Genomic DNA, 22,436 nt, shown 5'->3' with positions numbered 1-22,436 from the left:
GAGCGGCGGCAGCGGCTCCTCCCGGTGGCTCTTCCCCGTCGCTCCTCCCGGTGGCTCCTCCCCGGGGCGGTGCGGGCGGTGGGTCCCAGGCTCCGGAAGCGGCCCGTGCTGCTTGCCCAGCCGTTTCCTGCCCGGGACGCGGCGGAGCCGAAGCGGAGCGGTCCGGAGGCGAGCGGAGCCATGACTCACCAGACCGGCATCCACGGTAAGCGGTGCCCGACGAGCCGCCCGACCCCTCCCCGCTTCCCCCGCGGGGTGCCCGCAGCCTCCGCTGGGTAGGGCAGGGCTCGGACCTCCGCCCCCCGGGCTGGGCTGCTCCTCTGACCACCCCTCGGGAGGCACCTCAGCATCCCCCGGCCCCGGCTGCCGGGCGGTGTCGGTGTGGCGGTGGCGATGATGGAGGCGATAAGATGAAGCTTCCCGAAGGAGCCGGCGGGTTTCCCTGAGAGTAGCTATGGGAGAGAGAGTAATGAGCCAGGCTCGAATCATTTGAGTGCTCGTAGGAGGTGAAAGAGGGGGTCTGGCTCCGGTGACGCTGCCGGTGCGGGGCTCCCCTGCATCCTTTGTTTGGGCTGATGCTCCATAAGCCGCCGTGACATGGCTCGTAGCGATGCCTTCTGCTGCGGCGGCACCTCCATCCACCCAGATCTGTTTCGCCGCAGCCCCACGGCCACATCTCCCCTCCCTGCAGTGATGCTGGGCCTTCTTCCAGGCGGGGTTGCAGGGAGCCTGAATAAATTTCTCCTGCTTGACCATTGTCGGTGGATGTGGGGGGAAGCTCCCCACTTTCTCTACTCACTCCCACAGGACCCAGTTGGCACCCTGAGATGATGGCTTTCATATTTACGGTCGCTTTCAATGTATGACTGTGTGTCCTCACGGCATTTCTCTCCTGCTCCCCACTGCAACTCAATTAACAATATTAATCAGGACTAGAGGTGCTGCATAATTTATGTAACCGAATCAATATGCAAGCAGGGATGTGAGAGCAGCTGCCCCGGGAGCCCTGTGCCACCCTGTTCAGGAGCAAATCCAGCAGTGTGTCCTGGGAGGGGAGCTGGGAAGTTGGCCTCACAACTTCCTCCCTCACAGACAGCACCTTTGCAAAAAGGTGTTGGTTTTGTTGCTGCTGTTCCTTCGTGGCACGAGCATCCTTGTTTCTGAGTCCATGGCTGAGAGCATCCTTCCCTTTCAGATGCCCCTGGAGGAGCTGTAGTTGCAAGGCAGTTAGCGATGGTGCTGGGATGTTTCTCCTGCTTTGCTTGGGTGTACTGGTAGCTGACAGCATCTGAGTTCAGATATTTTGTTTCTAGTTTAAATTGAGACATTGAAGTTCAGGCTCTAGTTGAATGTTCTCACTACTATTAAAAAAAAAGCAAAACAAAAACCAAAACAAAACAAAAAAAAAAAACAAAAAAACAAAACAAAAAAAAACAAAACAAAACAAAAAAAAAAAAAAGAGGAAAAAAACAAAAAAAAGAAAAAAGGGGGAAAAAAAGAAAGCAAAAAGGCATCACGATGCACCCCAGCACCCACCTGAGCTCTTGGTGCACTGGCCCTGCTGTGCAGAGCTCTCCCATGAGGTTTGTGCCCTGTTGCACTGTCTACACCCCGAGAGGAGGCTGCTGCCTGTTGCTCACCTCCATGCCCATCAGCTCCTGCACTGCTGCCTCTGTCCTCCCCTGCACCCTCTGCCTGCTGGGGACAAGCACTGCCTCCCAAAAACCAATGAGCATCTCTCCGAGAGCGCTGACCTTCACCGACCTTGGTTGCCCACCACCAGGAACAGTTCTGAGCCAAGTTCTGAGTCACTGTGAGCTGTTGCCCGTCAGACGTGACGTGCCCCATCACCGTGCTCTGCTGGAAAGGGGAAGGGACCTGCACTTCCCCCCCGGAGCTGCAGCCAGTGCAGGGCGGGGATGGATCCAGCAGATCTGCCCTGGTAGCAGATGCCTGTACAGGAGCATGTTAAAAACCTCCTCCTGGTTGTGAAAAAGTAACTTGGGTAGGGTGGTCTCAGTCTCCCAGTATCTCTGGTGGCTCAGCTCTCTGGGTCTGCTCCTCCATCCCCTGCTGCCTGGCTGCTCTCTGGGGAAGCTGCTGTTTCCTCTCTGAATGCAGATCTGCCCCTCTGACACCCGCGATGCTGAACTGGGGTGCTCTGGGTGTGAGCGCCTCCTGAGCAGGGGATTTGGGGGCTTTTGGTCCCCCCCAGCATGGTGGTCAAATGAATTCCTTTGCTCAGCAGACACAGAGTCAGAATAGGATGAGGAGCAGGAATCTCACTGCTACTTTCACCCCCTCTGCTGAGATGCAGAGCTCTGAAGGTTGCCGAGGAGGAGGAGGGGTTTTCTGTGTCTTCCTGGTTTCTGGGGCCTTGTTATTTTTGTGCACACTTGGCTTTGTGGTTTTTCATTCCCATTTCTCCCCTGTTTGCAGGAAGGTGTCTGCTTCTGGGGGAATTCCAATCAGACCTGCTGGCTGGCTCAGGAGAGGTTGCAGGCAAGCTGGCGAGAGATTTTGGTTGCCATTGAGCTAGATCAGTGTGAGAGCAGGGTACTGGGAGCCCCTGGAGCTACAGAGTCAGCCCCGCTTTTGGGGAGAAACAGATGGTCTCCAGGAGGGAGAAGCAATGGCAGCACTTGCTCAGGGGTGCAGAGCTGCAGGTTTGGGGTGTTTGATCAGGGCTGAGCCTGTCATGCAGAGGCAAAAGGCTAATTACTATTTTTTTTTTTAGGTATCTGTGGCAGCTCCCTCCAAGATGTTGATGAGAAAACTAAGCTGCCATGGAGACTGCCGGGCAGGGGAGGTGGTTGGGAGGTATCAGGGGTTGCTCAGGGCTTCTTGGGGCTGGAAACCTGCTTGTTAACTATAGCTGAGAGGATAAAACAAGTATTCTTGCAGTCGCTGTTCCACCCTGAGTGGCATTAGATGGGGGCAGTTATTTGGTGCTTAAATTTAAAATCTTAGGAAAGTGATGCTGAATCAGGGCTTTGATGCTGGTGGGAGGTCACCTGCTTTCAGCTGCTTCTGGGTGCTCTTTTGTGACCTCTAGGTAGTGAAAAAAGGTCTCCTAAAAGGGATTATTTTTTTTTCCTATCTAAGAAGGTAAAGAAATCAAATGCTCATTTTTTCTTCCACTGAAAAACAAGAGTTTGGTGTCTGCTCTTTCTGTGGCAGGTGGCAAGATGTGGGCATGGGGAAATACCTTTGCTCCCATCTATAGCTCAGCCTCTGCTTTGCCCCAGAGGCTTTTGCATTGGGAAATATCTGGTAGGAATGGCTGTTTGCTTCAGGAGAAGGATAACTGTCATGCACCCAGGCAAGAATTATGTCAGATGGGGAAAAAAAGCAGGCAGAAAGGAGCAGCCTGGGAGCTGCTGGGTCTGCAAAGATACCCTTCGAAATCAGGTGTCTTCCTGGCTCTTCAGCAAGAAGAAAGCTGGAGAAGAAAGGAGCTTCTTTTGCCATCCACTGCTTCCTCGGCCCCTCTGTGCTGGGAGGCAGTGCTGGCTCCCGAGGAGCCTGGCTGCCTGAATTTGGGGTTGGTTTCATGGCTGGGATGCTGGGGGTAACCCCCTAGCTGGGGATGCATCACACTGTGCCATCTGTGGAGGAGCAGGAGGAGAACAAGGACTGACTGCTCAGTGGCTACTGGTGTCCATGGACCACAGAGGGCATCAAGCTGATGCAAGGAAGGTTTCAAGGAGATGGTCCCCACATGTGAGCTCTCCTCTGGGTCCAGCATCCAACTTGGAGGTTGATGCCCATATCCTAGAGAGTGGCATGTCAGGAGGAGCAGCGTGGCAGTGTGGGTGGAAGACTAAATTCTCTGAGATATCAAATCCCTTGAAGTTAAGCACCTGAAGTGGTGGAGTAGAGGAGATCCTTTGGAAAGCATTCCAAGATCACTGCCAGGGTCTGTCCCTGTCCCCTCTCAACATCCAAACCAGTGGTGAATTTACTGGGCAAGGAAGAGGAGTACCAGCCAGAAACCTTCTGCAGGCAAAGCAGGACTGTGCATGCTGGCACAGCTTGGCTCTGGGATGCTGTGTCACCATCTGGATCCAACTGGTGCTGCCTGCAGCCTGGGTGCTGCCCACCCTGGAGCATGGGGAGGACCAAACAATTCTGATCTGAGGTGCCAGATTGAAAGGAAGGCATGTCCCAGGCATGCATGTGGAACATTGGGTATTGAGAAGCAAGTGGTTGGTATCAGGGGTGGCTGAAAGGCTCCAGATGGGGTTTACAATACAGACAGGGAGCTGTCAGCATGAAATCCTGCAGGACACAGCCCTGGCCCATGGAAAATTGGGAAGAAGGCTTTGCTTATCTCCTCTCTTGCTCATATATTTTTTCCGCTTCTTTCTATTTTCTCCTGACATCTGTAGCTTTTTCCCGGAGAAAAGATACCCTGCAAGGACATTTTTTTATTTCTTTATGGTGAACAATGAAATTCTCTTGCTACTTAAACCAGCCAGCCAGGTCGGGCAGCAGGGAAGTGCTCTGGAGCAATTGGATTGAGCAGGAGCTGTGTGATGGAGTTACACTGGGATGGACTGAAAAGGGGAAATTTCAGCAGCAGCAACAACTATTTTGTACCTGTTGCAGTTGTGCCCTTTGCAAGGCACCCCAGCAGCTGCCTCTGCAGGGAAGGTGTGGGGGGTGCGGGTGCACCAGTGCTTTATCCGTGATCATTTATCTACTCTCCTGCCAAGCATCCCTGGAGCCTGAACAAGTTTTGCCCAGGTTTGTGGCTGGATTTTTGGCTGAATTTCCACACGCTCTGAGCCCCTGTAGACAGTGAAAGGGAAGCAGCGGCTTGGAGTCACATCAGCTTGAAGATTATGTCCAGGGAATGAAAGATTGATGGCCGGAGGCTCGGGTTTCCTGCCAGGAGGGTGAGGTGACTCGAGGTATTGAGAGAGGCATCTGTTTCAGGGAGCATCTATTATTGATCCAGGCTGGGGTGGGGGGGATTGGGAAGGGTCAAGCACAAACCTGTTGCTCCCTGGAGATGCAAGGGAGAGGATGGAGAAGGGAAGGGCATGGGAGTGCTGGCGTGGCTGTCACCTCCATCCCCATCTCCTCTTCCCAGGGCTGTGCGGGTGGCACCCCCGGCATCCCCGGCAAGGAGGCTGTTGCTGTGGCTACGGCTGTCACCACTGTGCTGCCGGCCTCCTGGCATCCTGTCTGCTCAGAGGAGCTCAGTGGGGCTGTGAACAGCACAAAAGGGATGGCTGTAGGGACAGATTTCACGCGTGAGCATCATCTCGCTGCTCCGTCTCGCAGCTTTTTTAGGCAAGTGTGATGCTTTCAGCCCAGCAGTCAACTCTCCCAGGACCTGATCCCAACAGCCCCATCCCCAGGGCAGGGCTCTGGCTGCAAATGGCACATCTATGGGGTAGGCATGAGGATCCGGCCACCCTGCTGGTCCTCAAGGCATGGAGTCTTCAGGCTTTGTCACCAAGAGCGGCAGCACTGCTGTGCCTTCCCACCGTGACCTCCTCTGGCAGCTTGTCTGCTTGGTCAGAGCCACCTGAAGGCCACCAATGGCCAAACTGTCACCTCTCTGCTGCACTACAAGCTGCCCACTCTGGGTGTCCTGGTGCCAATGGCTGGCTCTGCTCAACCTCCTGTCCCAAATGGGTGCCAGGTGCTGCGGGGCAGGGAGGTTTTGTGGTGCCAGGGGACTTGGTGCATGCTCTTAGCAAACTGCTAAATGCATTTTAATTCATGCAGGTGGCTCATGAATAGGGGACAACTCATCTGCAGCCTACAAACAGGAGGGAGAGGGAGGTGTTGCACAACTCCGTGGCTGGAGGCGATTCTTGGACTGCCATGGGAGGGTGGCTGAGGAGGTGTGGGTGTTTGCATGTCACGTCTGCAAGGAGGGCCAGCAGCAGGACTGCCTTGTGGAAAGGACAGAAGGTTCCTCAAGATGCCACTGAGCTCACTCTGCCTCAAAGCAGAAGCATCCCAGGAGGGTTTGTGGAGGTCTTTCGGGGCAGGGATGGAGGCAAGGTGACCTTACCAGAGTATTTGGTCACCCTCATGAGATTTCCCAAATTCTGAGGTGGGACCTGATGTTTCTGGCTAGAAAAGCAGTGCAAGTAGTTCATATTTTTCTCCTCTGGGATGACCAGTCCCAGTTCCTTCACCCTGTCCCGCAGGCTGTGCTGTCTGGCATAGGTGCTGTCCTCCCTGTGCCTTGCTCCTTGTGTGATGCTGAGCCTGGACCTGCTTTTTGTGCTGTGCCCCAAGCCTTATACAAAAAACCCCAATAACATGGTTGTGCTTTTCTTCTTGCCTTCACAAATTACTTTGCCTGCAACAACTTGAAGCAATCAGCCTGTAACATGGCTCACAACTCGCTTTGCTTCTTTGGAGCTGCTGGATCCTGCCCTGCATTGGTATAGCTGATCCTTCTCTTAGTTATGGTGCTTTGCCTCCTATTGAGTTTCATCCTATTTCTTTTTTTTTCTGCAGCCTGTTTTTCCAGTCTTCTGAGAGAATGGTCAGTTCTTCTCCAGCACATGCTTGCATCTCCTCTAGCTTCCCACCTTACAGCTGCAGAAAACACTACTGCAGTTGCCAGTGTTTGTGGAAATGTGGACTAAACCTGGACCCACAGGTCCTCAGGAGACCTTGCTCAATCCAGCCTCTGATATCTCCCAGAGTGAGTTGTCCATGCAGTTTTATTCCCGTGCCACAGAGGTTCACCACCACCACCGTGTTTCTGCTGGCTTCCAACACTTGGAGATGCTTAGAAAGCTGAGCTGATACCCTTGGAGCCCACAGGTCTGTGGCTTTGCTGGAGGAAGCTAGGTTGATCTTAGTAGGTCCCTGCTGGCTGTAGCTCACCTTGGGCTTGTTTTGGGACTGTTTGCTCCAAGATTCTCCAGGAACCCAAAAACCAGGATGATTTGAATGCATGTGTCCGCTTCCAGCTCTTCCCCATCGTTCCTCTCTTCCCCATCCAGATAGGATGGTCACAGCTGGCCCATGCATTGGCCATGCTAATGCGTTCCCAGCATCTTCTTTTTCCCCTACCTTGCCTCCTTGTCAAATGCAGGAGGAGGCAAACCAGGAAAAGCAGCTGAATTTTTTTGTTTCTCCAAATGAGGGGTTTGCAGCCCCTGAGGCTGATCCTGGAGACTTCCCATGGTGGGGGTGCCTTGGGGCAGAGGTACTGCTTGCCTCCTTACTTTCTTAAAGAGCTGTCTCTGGACTTCAGTATTACTATTTCAGGCACGCGAGCCATCTCATCAAGTCTGCTGTGCCAATTAAGTCATAATCATGCTGTAATGAGGCAGTTGCTGAGCTCATGCTGAAAACCTTCGCTAGCTGATTCCTCTCCCTCCTTGCTGGCTCTTGGCAGTGTTGCGAGAGACAGAAGGGGACATCAAAGGCACACCAGTCATTTGAAAATTTAAATGAAAATAGCTTTCTTATTACAACTTTTTATTATTTCAGCAGAATTAAAGCTCTGAAGCCCACTCTGAGTTTTGTTTTGGTTTTTTTTTTTTTTAAAGCTGTGGTGCTGTCTCCTCTGGAAAGCATCTCTCTCCTTGGCAGACCTCATGGTATTTCCCATTGTGTGTCCAGCTCGTCCAGCAGCATCTGTGCTTCTCCCCATTCCCTGAAACCACTCTGGACGTACACAGGTCCCAGTGCTTGGCCTTCACTTGCCAGACAGTCACTATCACTCATCCCAGGTGTTGATCCAATGCTCTGGACCCTCTTGGCATTTCCAGGTGGACTTGGGTCGATAACGTTTGCCCAGACTCCTGATTGTCCACGTGCCCTTGGGCTCAGGGAAGGCTGAGGTCAGGTTGGAGAGATTTGCAAACCCGTTAGCTCTGCAGAGCTTTCCTCTTTCTTCCCTGTAGCTGATGCTATAGAAACATCCAAGACCAGTGTTTTTCTCTCCTGTTGGCAGTGCAATAGGAACTGGGGAAGCAGAATGCTTATTAGCAGCTTTTGTCTCCTGCATGAGGTTTCCGGGGTGTATAAATGTCTCTTTTTTTTTCTCCTCCTTTTCTGCCTCTTGTGTTTGCAGTAACCACAGATGCTGTTGGAAGGAAACAGCCACTCTCTACAGGCAAAGGGGCTAAAAATATCAGAGCAGCCTTGGATTCAAGCTGCAGGAGCAGGCTGAGCTCCCAGCCGGTGCTGGAGAGGTTGAAGGTCTGTACTGGGAACTGAGAGAGCCATGTGCCTCGATGCTGGTGGAGGGAGAATGATGGTTTGCTTGTGGTAGAATTACCTCAGCAAATCTTCTCTGTGTCCCCTTCTATGTGTTCTGCTGGGGTGGCATCTCTGCGTTTGTATGAGTGCTGCTGGCTGCAGGACACCAGGTTGGGGCTCTTCCTCTTCTCTCCATGGTAGTAGAAACCATGCGGACCTCCCATCAGGACAGGCTTGGAGCTGCTGGGACAGGTAGATCTCAGAAATGTCACTTGTTGGGGACACGCAGGAGTTCCTGAGGACTCCCCGGAACATCCCTATCCACCCCTGACTCATGGTCAGTGTCTGTGCTTGGGGACAAATCCTCACCTGCTCCTCCCTCGGGGCTGGGGGATGCTGCAGGCTCTCTGTCTCCAGAGGGCAGCAGTGTGTGATGGAGTGGTTGGCCCTGTGTGTCCCATCGAGGCTTGCTCTGGCAGCGATGCTGGGGGCTGTGCCAAAGGCTGCTGGGACTAAGCAGAATGGATACAGCTCCTGCTGGCAGGGGACAGCTTGTCCAGGTGCTGCACCTTTCTGGCTGATGTAGGGACAGCTTTGTGAGATGCCTTGGCTCTGGATGCTCTCAGGCTCCAGGGATGAAAGCAGGGCTCTTTCCTGCTGCTGGCTGCTCCAGCAGGGTGATGGGCACTGGGGAGGTGGTGCCAGCAGTGGGGGGCTACAGGTGGCCACTCCAAGCAGGGATCCTGATATGGGCTAAAGGGTGTCTGCCTGGGTCTCTAGTCTTTACAACACTGATTTCTTTAGTGTTTGTAAGAAGTGCAGAGCTCCCTGTGGTTTTGACATCACAAGACCCCCTTGGATGTGCAGCTCCATCCAGGCAGGGGCTCAGGTGTGTAATCAAAGGGACTGGGAGATGCTCTCTGTTGGGGGGCTTAGCCCCTCCAAGCTCCATCTCTTGGGTGTTGCCTTTGCAGGCAGCATGTTCCAGGTGGAATGGGAAGCTCTGCACCAGTGCTTTCAGGGTGGGGCAGGTTAAGCCTCAGACACTGGCTGTGGAGTGCCCTGTCAGCATCTGCAGCCTGCTGTCACCTCCTGGCAGGATGCTGTAGAGCAGCTGCTGGCACCTGGTGCTCGGGGAGGGCAGATGAGGAGGAACGTGGCTTCCCAAAACGCTTCCCAAAAGCCTTCCACAACCAAAGCCCCACCAGCTCTGGAGGAAAACCCTGTGGCCATTGCCTTTCCCTTCTCCAGGGTCTAGGCTTCAGACCAGTGCCTCCAGCTTGGAGCCATACTGGTCCCCAGCCACCTTGGGAGCAGCATTCTTGCCATGTGTCATGAGCCTGGGACCTCACAGCCTGTCAGTACATCTTCCAGCCACCCCCTGTATATAAACCCTAATGGTCTGTACAGCAAATAAACTTGTCACTTGAGCTCTGCCTGCCTGCACCAGCCAAGCCATCGTCTAATTTTGGGTGATTATGTTCACCGAGGCCAAGTATCAAGTTCTCTGGATCACATGCGTGCCCAGCTACTCTTTAGCTCCTCAGGGAGACACAGCACTTTGCTCTCAGCTCTTTGGTTTTTATATTATTATTTTTGTTATACATATACGTATATATATATTTTTTTTTTGGCACCAGTGATTTTATTGTTTTGGTTTTTAAGTTCCTGTCCTGTCAAGCTGCTCCTATCGCCATCCAGCACCTGCTTTGCCTCTTTAATCTGATTACAATGTTTCTGGTTCTTTCAGCCACCACAGAATTACGGGATTTCTTTGCCAAAGCCCGAAACGGTTCGGTTCGGCTCATCAAGGTCATCATTGAGGAAGGTAAGTCCCAGTTTTGAGTGCTTTGATTTATGCCAGCTGTTTCTCCTCCTCTCTCTGCCGCTCTGGTGCCAGCTTGTGCTTATGGAAACTCTCAGGAAAATCCCACTGGGGCTCCCTGGCACACAGCAGCCTGGAGATGAAGCACAAGCCCAAAATTTGGTGTTGGTGAGCAGTGGTTGGAGCCCTGAGGCAGCTTCAGGGAGTAACAGCAGCTTTGCTGGAGGACCGAAGCTGGTGCCTGGAATCAGTGCTGGGCTCTGTGGGGGGTTTCCTGCCACTGCATTGGATTTTGTTACGGGGAGCTCCATGAGAAGATCTTGTGTGTTCCATGGGACCTTAGGTGGGGGTGATCTTCCTCCTTAGACTTGACATCACATGCTAGGCAAGGAGGTGCCTGGGGCAGGGGTGGGCAGAGGGGTGCTTCACCACACGGGGCTCAGTGCATCCTACAGGGGCTGCTACTCTGAAACCCACCCTGCTCTGAAACCCAGCCCCTGCTCCTGTGCAGAGCTGCCCTGTCCCCATTTTCAGGCTGCCACCAACCTGCCCCACTGAGAGGGGTGTTTGGGTGGCCTCTGTCTACCAGACCAGCGAGCTGAGCGAAGCACTGATTGTGTGTCCCAGTGGGGAGCCTCTGTGGTGTAGGTTTTCCAACACCTTGGCCTCATACAATTGCATATGAATGACTTGTTTCTCACAGCAGTGGGGACATTAATGCCCTTGCCAAGCTGCTGTCATCACCTCCCTTGGGTGGGCTGCCAGGACCACACTGCAGTTACTGAGTTGGACGGAAGGAGCCCATAGTTGTAAGGAGCCTGTGTTCGCCTTCAGAGGGGCTGTGAAAACCCAACTTGAAACATGTGGGATGCATTAGCAGGGCCACTGCAAGGTTTGTTGGTGTTGGCTTTGTCCTCAGCAAGGTCCCCATCTGTTGGGATGCAACATCTGCATTGCTTCTTTGGAGCATCTTTGACAATGGTTTTGTTCTCAACTCCTTTTGCTTTTAAAAAGTGGGAACTGGCTTTGTGCTAGGGTAAGTCATGACGCCTCTAAGCCTGGACTTTGGGTGCTTGGGTTGTGGCCTATGATTCCAGCAAGGGAGAGTTTTTACCATGTCCCACCATCTCCACTCGGGCTGAATGGGTTATATTTACCTGTCCAATGTGTTAATCAGCAGCAGCTGCTTCATTGTCCAGCCTTGCCTGACAGTGCTTTGTGCTTCAGAGTCCAGCTCTATCATCCTGCCAGCTCATTTCCTCTGACCTGGGCCAGCTTGGGTGTCTGTAGAATCCTCTGAGATGCAGCCAAGCCTGAGGGTCCTGTGGGTAGGCAGGTGGAAGGAGGAGGGCCAGGAGCACCTCTGTGCTGAAGGGCTTGGGACAGGGATGTGGTGGTCTCACCAGCTAGGCTCAGGCATCTCTTCTCTGCCTGACCATGTGAGCTGGAACAAGGTGCATGGCCTGTCGGGGCCACTGCACACTGCTGGGTGCCTTTCTTTGCCCCTAGGTGATATTATGCAGGGAGCTGGGCAAGACTGAGGGCTCCCACACTGTCTTCTGGCAACTCCCATCAACTCCCAGTGCAGATACCTGCACTGGGAATGCTTCCCAAGGAGGGAAATTTGGCCCTGAACAGGTTGAGCTGAACTCAGAAGAGCCTGGTGGGAATCAGGAAGATGAGCAGCTCCTCCAGGCCAGGGGAAAGCTGGAGGCTGCTGACTCACAGCAGCATGGACAGGGTTTGGCTTGAGACCGGGCTGGGAATGGCTTGGAATGACTTGGCACCCACTGCTTCATGTGTGAGTTGTTGGGATGGTTGGCAGACAGAGACACCTGGAGCTGCCAGGGGGTTTGGCCAGGCAAAATTCCTTGCAGTCTCTGTGGGATCCCATGGCCTTGCAACACATGGGTCTGTTTGCAGCACTTTACATTTATTTTAGAGGCTCTTTTCCTGAAAACAAGCAGTTCTGCTGAAGGTGAAGTATTTTCAGCACCTGTTTTCTCTGCTGTCCTTGTTACTGTGCTGGCAGCATGTGCCCTGTGTGCACAAATAGTGATGGGCTGGGCATGCAATGGCAGATGCTGTGGTGGGGTGATGGTGGGCAGGGAAGGGTCATGCTGCTGCTGGTTGGGGAATGCCCTGCCCAGATGAAAAGGTGAGGTGACAGTAATTGATCCCAAGCCCTTAATTTTTCAGATGTTTTCCTTAAAAGCTTTCCTGCCATGGCATTTGGAGCTGCTGAGGCTGGATGAATTTGGAGGGTTAGGGCTGTGCCCCAACCAAGGGGCTCCTTGTGACCAAAGATCCAGCCAGGCTGAGCATTCCCTTGAGTACCAACTGCCCAAGACCCCAACTCATTTTGGTTTGGCACCTCCGGATTTTCCTACACCTTCTGAGTCCTGACATCTCCCCCAGACCTTACTGCATCTAAAAATGGAATGAAAATACAGACTGTTCTCCAGCAACCTATGCTGATTTCCCTGAGTGCCTTTGCTTTTCCATCCAGCCATCCCAAAGTTTGGCTTGACTAAGAGGAGAGGTTTTCATGTTTATAGAATGCCTGTACCAGCTTTTAAATCTCATCTGAGCACTGTTCATCTCACAGGGCTCCCAGCCCCATCACTGCTTGCATAGCAGCTGAAAAAAATGCCTTCCAGATACTTGAGACTACCATGTGTGTGAAATATATAGGTCCCTTCCAGAGGCTGAGGGGCTCCTGGTAGCATGGTCTCCCCCAATCTGGGGTCTCTGGGACATCCCTCATCCCTGTGTACACAGGCTTTGGGTATCAGCTCTGATTTTGACCCCTCTGAGGTTAGGGGGAATCCCATGAAAGCAGCTGTGGCTCATCATTCTGGCTTCTGCTATGGAACCTTTATTTTTCTCAGCATTCCAAGTCTAGGTGGTTCCTCATGTCCCTATTCTAGTGCTCCTAGAGCTTGTCTCAAGTTGGATGGAGGAGGTTTCATGTGCTGCTGTCAGCAAGGAGGGCTGATTGCAGACTACACAGCTGGAGAGAACAGAGTGGAAGGAGCCTATGGAAGGTCACCAGAGAGGAGATCTTGGTGGTGAGGAGCACAGGAGTGGAGGATATGGTTGTCAGGAAGCAGTGGGATGCTGGAGGCAACCACAGTCCTGATGGCATCTCCTTGAGGGTTACTCCTTGAGGTGTGTGCTCCTTCACATGGCTTGAGGTCATAATTTGTTTTCCTACAGGGTAGCATTGCTTTTGGTGATGGAGCTGCAGCGAGCCCTGAGCTGAGCAGCCACATGGTCCTGCAGGGTAAGCTTTGCCTTCATCTAACACGGCCTTTTCCATCTTCTCCTTCCAGAGCAGCTTGTGCTGGGAGCCCAGAAAGAGCTGTCCCGGCGCTGGGATGCAGACTACGATGCTTTGGTGCTGCCCCTGCTGGACGAGCAGCAGCCATGCTACCTGCTGTACCGCCTGGACAGCCAGAATGCCCAGGGCTACGAGTGGCTCTTCATCTCCTGGTCCCCTGACAGCTCCCCGGTGAGCACTGTGCCAGGCTGTGACACCCCAGCATGGGGACACGGAGGTGGAGGGTGGGGGAGATGCTCTCCAAGTTGCCTTTGCACTGGGGCTGAGGAGGAGCATTCACACCCTCTGTTGCCGTGCTAAGGTTAAGAAGTGGAGACCCCTGTGGGGATGTGGTGGCCTTGAAGCACCTGAAGGGGTCCTGCTAGAAAGTTGGGGAGGGATGTTTTACGAGGGCATGTTGTGATGGGATGAGGGGGGACGGCTTTAAACTGGAAGAGGATAGGTTTAGATTAGATATTGGTAAGAAATGCTTCACTGTGAGGGTGGTGAGACACGCACAGGTTGCCCAGAGAAGCTGTGGGTGGCCCATCACTGAAGTGTTCAAGGCCAGGTTGGATGGGGCTTAGAGCAACCTGGTCTAGTGTAAGGTGTCCCTGCCCATGCAGGGGGATTGGAACAGGATGATCTTTAAAGTCCCTTCCAACCCAAACCATTCTGTATTCCCTTATTGGAAAAGCACCATGCACCCAGGGGCACTTGCTGAAGCCCTGCCCTGCAAAAGTTTTGCCAAAAGGCAAAACTCACATTTAGGTGACTCCTGGAGGTATTTGTGCCTCCTCTTACCCAGACCTGGGTGAGAAATGATGCACTGGAGCTCAGGAATGGGAAAGCAAAGCACAGAATAAACCAGGGAATTGTGGGCAGCACTTGACTCAGCTGTGCAGTGTGCCAGCAGTCCTGGAAACACTGCGAGGGTTTCCTGGCTGCTCCCCATCCCTGGAGATGCAGCAGTTGGAAACTAGACTGGATTGAAACTCAGTGGTTGCTGCCAGGGAGGGCTGAGGTCTCTGGAGCCAGTGGTGGGACAGTGGCCTTGCAGGATGCTCCTCTCTGATGGTGGTTGCCACCTCCCTCCCTGCACAGGTCCGGCTGAAGATGCTCTATGCTGCCACCCGAGCCACGGTGAAGAAGGAGTTTGGTGGGGGCCACATAAAGGATGAGATGTTTGGAACAGTGAAGGTATGGTGGTGCTTCCTAGGTAGCCTTTTGGGGTCCTCCCTGAGGTTTGGCAGCCTAGCACGGGCTTGGCACCAAATCCAGGCAGGAATTGGGACACTGGTGTTTGGGAGGACAGCGTGGAGGTTTGTCCCTCCCTGCACTGCTTTGAGTCCAGACCACATTCTCCTGCCTGCATGGCTGTGGTCAGTCTGTGATGGAGACTGTGGAAGAGGTGGGAGGAAGGCTCAGAAGACATCCAGAGCTTTACTCTGAGCGGGAAAAGAAGCGCCAGGTGGTGGCAGTGTCACTCCAGCACCGAAAGCCGGGTCACCCGGCTGGGCTGGGCAGGTTTCTCCTTCCCCTGGCTGGGCTTTCCTCAGGAGCAGCTGCACAGTCTGGGCCTGCCCGGGTCCCTCTGCTGCCCTCCCCTGCTCCCAGCCCTGGTCTCTGTCTTTCCTGATCAATTTCATGCTCTCAAGCTCTGTTAATCAGCTGGAGGGGCCAGGAGTGTCTGGGAGGAGCAGTGTGGTTTGAGCAGGCAGTCATGGGCATTGTTTAAAACTGGGACCTGCTGGGTTGCTCAGACAGAGCCTCAAAGCTGGGAGTGCATCCAGCCCCATGGGAATAACCACCCCTGACACTTCCCTGTCCCTCTCTCCACAGGAGGATGTGTCCCTCAGTGGTTACCAAAAGCACATGTCCTCTTGCTCTGCCCCAGCCCCGCTGACTGCAGCCGAGCAGGAGCTCCAGCAGATCCGCATCAACGAGGTGGGTTGCCCAGGGAGAAGGACCCTGAGACCCTCAGGGCACAACAGGATGTGGGATGCAGGGATGGTTTTGCTGCTGGAGGTGTAGGGGCCAACACCCAGCTGAAAAAGAGATGTCTCATTTTCACTGGGCTTTCTGGGACCTCTGCAGTTTAACCAGCTCCTGCCCTCATCAAGGTGGACTGAGAATCCTCACAGTCTAATTGGTAGTAGAAAGAGGACTCAGAGGTTGTTTTGGTTTGGTTTGTTGGTGTTATTTTTTTTCCCAGAGCTCCATTTTGCTCACTGTAATTGCCAGGCAGAAGGGGGTTTGAGGCTCAAAGCTGGCAGCAACCTCTGACCTCTGGGTATTGGTGCCAAGCCCAGAGCTGAGTCTGAATTGGAGGGGAAGGCAGGAAGAATTCAGGCTTATCTTGTGGCTGTAGCAGCCTCCTTTCCCATAGTCTTCCTCTGTGGCTATAAATATGAAGGGATGTAGCCCCATGAAATACAGAGCTTTGCCTATATTTGGTGGCTTATGGACTTGAAAAAGATGTGGAAGTGGTGTGGGGTAGGGTTGGGGTGAACAAGGCTGCAATGCCATTGTCTCACTGTGCTCATGCCAACTTCCATGGTGCTGCCAGACACCGAGGTGGGGTGGAGGTTGGCTCACTGGGTGGGGAGACCACCTGGAAGTGGGATTTTGTTGGGGTGGGAGGATTTCACTTGGGTTTTTTTTCCGCTAGAGGAACATCCTTCTCTCTTCTGCCAGTGCTGGGGGTGTGGGGCTCAGGGGTGGATCAGGACATGTCTGGGAGATGTGAAGCCAAGCAGCCTGATGGCATTAATTAATGGTAAAAGCTGAGGCAGGAGGTTTCCACCTCCCAGAGCAGGTCTGGGGGTGGTGGAGCTGAGTGGCTTTCAGGAGATGCCACAAGGGGGTGGTCTCCACCTGATGAGTATCAGCTAGGTTATCCCAGCTCCCAGCCTGAAGGGTCTGAGCAGGATTTGCCCTGGGGGATCCAAGGTGATGCCCACAGTTCAAGGAGGGAGAGAAATGAATGCTCAGGGTGGCTCTGCAGCTTGTTTGACACCCTTGGGTGCCTGTGTCATTGCTTTGGCTGGCTAGTGCTGCAGGATTAAGTAGTTTAGGGGTTTTTTTGGGCTGTGTCTTGCAGGGTCAAGTGGCCCAGGTAAGTGGTGCTTATTTTCCAGTTGATCCTGCTGTGCTTTGCTTCCCACACTTGCCTTTTTCAGACTTAGCTCCTGGGGGAAGGTGGTGCAGCCATTTGGTTTGCCTGGGGGTGATTTTAAAGGTACAGTCCTTGTGTCAGCCTGGGACACAGGGAGTGGTCGCTGGCAAAGGGAGGAAAATAGATGTATTTTTGCACATGGGTTTAAAGGTGGGAAGGGGATGAGCACTGTGTGTGCTGAAGGGTCTCTGTGTTGGTGCAGGGACTGCCCACTTGGAACAGGAGGTGATGGGAGCTCCAGCTCAGGTGTGCAGTGCCACAGTCACTTCCCCAGGGCAGGTAAACTCCCTACTCAGTAAATTCAGCTTTGGACAAGTTTCTGGAGCCATAAAAAGCAAGGGGGCTCTCACCAAGGGGAGCTACATGAGAGCAGCTTTCAACCTGCAGCACCCTGCTCCAGGGCAGTGATGCTTCCAGCCTGGCACCTTGCCAGCAGGCTGATGGGGTCCTTGCACACACGTGCATGTTGCCATTTCATTTGTGGGAGCAGATCCAGCACGTGGGAATGAGCAGTATGGGCTGGCAGGGATTTGGGAAGCAGTGACTTGGGAAGCAGTCCCTGGGCAAGGCTTGACCTCAGCACTCCTGGGTGTCTGCCCATGCTCACACTGGCAGTTCAGGACCCTGTAAGTTCCCTTGGGGAATCAACCAATCCATTAGGATTTGGGAAGTGACACGGGGTGTTGTTTCTTTAAAAGCCACCAGCTTGCAAGTGCTTTGCTATGTCCCTTGGCTGGAGCCACTGCTGGTGGTGCAGCTCTCCTCTCCTCTGACACTGTTGGGGTGTGACCTTCTAAGATGCTGACCAGGTTTGCAATCTTTCCCCTAAAGGTGGCTGCATTTTTGGGCCAGCAGAAGCTCCCTGGGCTCTTCCTCAACTGCCCAACAAGTACAGAGAAGGGGTGGGAGGGGAAACGCAGCAGCAGAGCAGGAAAGGAGGTGATGGCTGCCTGGCAGCAGCCTTTTGAGCCAGGGTGGGAAGGACTCAGGTTTGCATGGTTTGCATACCCTTCCCAGGAGGTTCCCCAGCCTTTGGTAACCTAGGTTTTAGATTGTCTGAGCCCTGCCCTGAGCTGTGGCAGGGATGGGCTCTGCTTGGGGACATGGGCAGGGACACTGCATGTGGGGGGACGGGGGCTCTCGCTCCCGCACCTCCCCAGTCCTGTTGTCTCCTGTGGTTTGAGAGTTGCATGGACAGAGTCGGTGTCATTAGCTCCCTTTCCCACTAGCTACCAAGAGGTAGCTGGGTGAGAGCCAAGAAAAATTTGCCATTTGCTATTTTTTTAAAATAGCTGGAAAATCTTGCATCTTGAACTTTACTGAGCTGGAAGTCGTCAGCAGACCGTGGGCTAATTAAATGGCTTTGACTTTGCATTGAGCTGCCTCAACACCCACAAGTGGGAAGTCCTTCTAGAAGCACTCTCTCAGAGACATGGAGGGGAGCCAGGCGTGCTGCATCAGTGTGGATGTGGGGGAGAGGAAGGCAGCTCTGGAGCTAGGAGGTGTGGAAGAGGAATTAAGAGGAACTCAAGGTGGCTGTGCCATTGTGGTGTGTGAGGGATTGTCATGCTCACAGTGTAAGTGGGTGAGTAGAGCAAAGGCTTCACCAGATCGCCTCCCATGAAGGTTTCACTGTAAGACAGAAATGCTTGTTAGCCAAGGTTAGCATTGTGCCAGCTCTGAGGAAAGGGGGGAAAAAACTAGCTTAAAGAAACAGAGATAAGATAACCCTGCAGCCAAGCCTCCTGCCAGCAAGCTTGGGGCGGAGGGGACAGGATGCAGCTCATCCTCAACCATCCCACGCACAGCTCCTGGTGAGCCAGTTTTTAATATTTTTGAAAGGGGAGGGAGTAGAAAATAGAGGTATATGGGTGAGCTGACATTACTTGGACAACTTTTCACCTCTTGTGATTCTGGACTCGGTGTGCTTCATGTCACAGCTTTAGCTCTCTCAGGTCCTGCTATAACGCTCCCAGCCTCCTTCCAGTTTTGGGAAGAAAAATGAGGATCTGGAGGTGTTGGCAGTGGTAATGTCCTCACACTGCATCTCTCCAAAGGGTAGGACCAGGCAAGCTGGTGTGTGTCCTCTGAACCCCTGTGCACTTGCCTTTGGGCCCATGCTGGTGCCACAGCACACTGGGGGACAGGAGGACAGCAGAGCTGGGAGGTCACCCCACCCAGTGACAGGGAACCCTACAGCAGTTTTACCCCTAGAGCTTTATGTTCACACCCTGCTCATCCTCCAGGATGAGGATAGAGGCTTGGCCATTTTTTTCCCCCAAAACCTTTAGTATATCCTATTTGGCAGAGGCTAACCCAAAATCTATTGCTGTGACTGCTGGAACTGCTCCAGACCCTGGTTTGGGGTCATCCTGGCTGGGGAGCTGTGGCAGGGATGGGCTCTGCTTGGGGACATGGGCAGGGACACTGCATGTGGGGGGACCAGGGCTCTCCCTCCCACACCTCCCAAGTCCTGATGTCTCCCATCTCATTTTTTTGCTGCTCTCCCTACCCATGCTGCCAGGACCTGCCTTCCCTGCCCTCCAGCAGAGACATGGTATGCCTCCATCCTCCCGGCATGTCCCTGTGTCCCCCTCCCCTTCTCGTTTCACACGAGACCCCCTCCCATCCCTGCACAAGGTGCCTTTGACAATGTGTCTCCTCTCCCCTTGCTGGCAGGACTCCTGTTCTCAGGACTCAAGCACTGAGATGGTAGGCTGCTCTGCCTGCTTGATGCCTGGTTTTTCCTTCTCCCAGAGTGGTGTTTTTGTGCATGCTCTGCTCTGGGCACTCCGGGTCCATCACCCCACTGGGGTGCTGTTGTAATGAAGGGCAGCCCTGTAACCAGATGCACTTTGGTGCTGCTAAGGTGTGAGCTCGAACTCCTGAATTTCTCTTGGCATGCCTTGGGTTTTCTTGCTTTTCTCTATTGGGGAAAAGAAAAAAAAGAAAAAAAAAAAAAAAAAAGGAAAAAAAAAAAAGGAAAAAAAAGAAAAAAAAAAAAAGCGAAAAAAAAAAGAGGAAAAAAAAAAAAAGGAAAAAAAAAGAGGAAAAAAAAAGAAAAAAAAAAAGAGAAAAAAAAAAAGAGGAAAAAAAAAAGAGGAAAAAAAAAAAAAAAAAAAAAAAAAGCTGGACTGTCTTTATTAAAAATTCCCCAAACCAATCCCAAAGGAAAGGGGACACATGCTCACTGCAGAGCACTGGGGTAGCTTTGCAGGACTTCTTACCTGGGGGAGAGGGTCTGGAGGTGGGATGGGCTCCTTCGCCGTCAGGGTGACGCCGTCTCCCTGTATTCTGTGGCAGATGGTGGGGGGCTGTTGCTGCTGCCCATCGCTGGTAGAGTACCCGGGCCCCGAGGAGGTAACGCCGCGCCTGCCGCGTCCCGACCCCTCCCCTGCGGTCCCGGACAGGAACCGCCCCCGTTGCAGCCGGATGGAGGCACCCGGGGCCATGCGGTGTCTCTGCAATCTCTTTCTCTTCCCTCTTTGAAGTGGGGTTTTGTCTCCTGGAGTATGGGGTTTGCTTGGGGTAGGGGTGGCAGGTTCTCCCTTGAAGGGGTTGTAGGGAAAACAGTGTCCAGGATCTTTCTGAGCTCTGGATCCCCAATCCCAGCATCAGGGGCTGCCTGGCTGCTGCAGGGAAACCCACTGAGGAGGGGTTCACCCCCCGCCCTACCAGCAGGGACTCGTGGAGCTGCGCTCTGGGATGTCAGGGCTCCCCATCACCCATGGATTGTGGTGGGAGAAGATCAAAGTTGGACATGCAGCAGTGTTGGTCACAGGATCCCTGCCAGGGTCTCACTGAGAAACTTCAGTTTTGAGCTGGGCTTTACCAGGAGCAAAGCAGGGCAGGGGGTGCAGAGCTGGGGCTTGGTGATCACCAGTATGGTCACAGGTATCCTTGCCCCAGGCCTGGGTGACCTTTGGTGGTTTAATGCCACTGTGAGCCAGGAATCAGACATCTCCTTGGATGAAAAGCCTTTTGCTGTGGCAGCAGCTGGTTTTCCTTTCTGTCCTTTCCCCACCCCTTGTTGCTTTCTGCCCTGACACTTGGGTTGGTCTCCATCCTCAGGTGAAGACAGAGATCAGCGTGGAGAGCAAGCACCAGACCCTGCAGGGCCTGGCCTTCCCTCTGCAGCTGGATGCTCAGCAAGCCATCCAGGCACTCAAGCAGAAGAAAATCAACTACATCCAGCTGGTGGGTCCCTTATGTGGTTCCCCTGCACCCTGCTGCCCCTTTCTGCCGCCTCTCACTACTGTCCCCTCCCACATCCCCCTCTTGTCCATTAGAAGCTGGATCTGGAGCGGGAGACCATTGACCTGGTACACACAAGCCCCACGGAGATCACTGACCTGCCCAAGAGGATCCCTCAGGACTCAGCTCGTTACCATTTCTTCCTCTACAAGCACTCACATGAGGGAGATTACCTGGAGTCTGTTGGTGAGTGCCCTGGCACTGGGGACAACTGGTTAGAGGCCACACTGGTCCTTGCTCTCCCTGGACCATCACTTGTGTAGGGAACAAACAGGGATGGGGATTGGGACGGTGTGGCACCACTGGAATCAGTTCCCATTTTGCCATCTTCCCTTGGTGGGTGCTGGCAAGCCCTTCGGTGCCAAAAGCAGCTGCCACACCTGGTGCAGGGCTCTAGGTGTTGCCAGTTTGGTGGCCATTGTGTTGCAGGCATACCAAGGTGATTTGGGGAGGGGTGATAGATAGGATGCTGAGTAGACTGGGACTCTCAAGGCTGGAAAAGCTATGACCAGGGTGGGATGTGACTACCTGGTTCTCCCTGGCCACGAGCCCGGGCAGTGCCACAAGTCCTGATCTCTTCTCACAGTCTTCATCTACTCCATGCCTGGGTACAAATGCAGCATCAAGGAGCGCATGCTCTACTCCAGCTGCAAGAGCCGATTGCTGGACACTGTGGAGCAGGAGTTTTGCCTGGAGATAGCCAAGAAGGTAAGTGTGAGCCCACCCAGAGGCGATGGGCCAGAGACCTGTGCTGGGCATCTGCAAGGGACTGTGCCACAGCCTTGGTCCAGCCCTGCCGGGGAGCTCGTGGGGGGAGTCGGGTGCCCCGAAGGAGGGTGCCAAAACCCCACGGAGGTGCCGACCTCCGCTTGCCACTCCCGCCTGCAGATTGAGATCGACGATGGAGCTGAGCTCACGGCAGAGTTCCTCTATGAGGAGGTGCACCCCAAGCAGCACGCCTTCAAGCAGGCCTTCGCCAAGCCCAAGGGACCCGTGGGCAAACGGGGACAGAAGCGGCTGATCAAGGGGCCTGGCGAGAACGGCGAGGACAGTTAGATCCTGCGGGACCAGGCGCTGAACGGACAGCATCCCCGCGGCACTTCCCGCCTTCCTCTCCTCTGACCCGGGGATCTTTCCCTCCATCTCAGCCTATAATTTTTTTTTTTCTTCCCTTCTTTTTTTTCTTACTTCATTCCTTTTTTTAAACGTCAGGATGGCTTGTTGCACCCTGGGGCAGAGCGATGGGGAGGGTTTGGGGTTGTCGGTGTTTCCTTTCCCTCTGCCGTTGTGCAAGCCCTGGGGATGAGAGCAGCAAGGTTGTGTCCCCCAGCCTTGTTCCTATCCCCACCCCGGGGTCACAGCCGCTGCTCTCACTGTCCCCTGAATGACCGAAGGACACATTTGCCTGCAAGCTGCTCTATGCAAAGGGAAGGGGGTGGTGTTTGGGATTCCTGTTTGAAAAGAGAAAATGCTTCTTTTTCTGCTCCCTCAGCCCCCAGATTTTTCTCACCCATCCTTGCTCTCACTGTGCAGAGCCCCTCTGCCCCAGGCCTGTAGCGATCCTGCACCCCCCTCCAGGGTGCGGGCAGGACCTCTCCCTGCAGGGTGGGCTTTGCTGTTAGGAGTTTGTCCCTGGGGGGAAACCAGCTGGGGGGGAGAGGAAGGCA

General features: G+C 53.7%; 1 protein-coding gene across 1 annotated transcript; it reads left to right on the top strand.

The window, feature by feature from the left end:
* The first annotated feature begins 27 nt into the window (after window positions 1-27).
* TWF2 (twinfilin actin binding protein 2) lies at window positions 28-22,436 on the top strand. The gene is made up of 9 exons (XM_030458300.1): window positions 28-205; window positions 9,941-10,018; window positions 13,351-13,529; window positions 14,442-14,537; window positions 15,180-15,284; window positions 20,587-20,712; window positions 20,805-20,955; window positions 21,356-21,477; window positions 21,658-22,436. The coding sequence occupies exons 1-9, from the start codon at window positions 181-183 to the stop codon at window positions 21,823-21,825; spliced, it is 1,050 nt and encodes a 349-aa protein (XP_030314160.1). The 5' UTR covers window positions 28-180; the 3' UTR covers window positions 21,826-22,436.

This window comes from Calypte anna, chromosome 12 (assembly GCF_003957555.1).
Source record: "Calypte anna isolate BGI_N300 chromosome 12, bCalAnn1_v1.p, whole genome shotgun sequence".
NCBI lineage: Eukaryota > Metazoa > Chordata > Aves > Apodiformes > Trochilidae > Calypte > Calypte anna.
The sequence above is the reverse complement of the archived record's forward strand: the minus strand, read 5'-3'. Positions and strand labels throughout refer to the sequence as shown.

Coding starts and splice junctions, on each gene's coding strand:
- TWF2 (XM_030458300.1), top strand. CDS start 181: ATGACTCACCAGACCGGCATCCACG. Junction 10,019..13,350: donor CAAGGTCATCATTGAGGAAG/GTAAGTCCCAGT, acceptor TTCTCCTTCCAG/AGCAGCTTGTGCTGGGAGCC. Junction 20,713..20,804: donor AAATCAACTACATCCAGCTG/GTGGGTCCCTTA, acceptor CTTGTCCATTAG/AAGCTGGATCTGGAGCGGGA.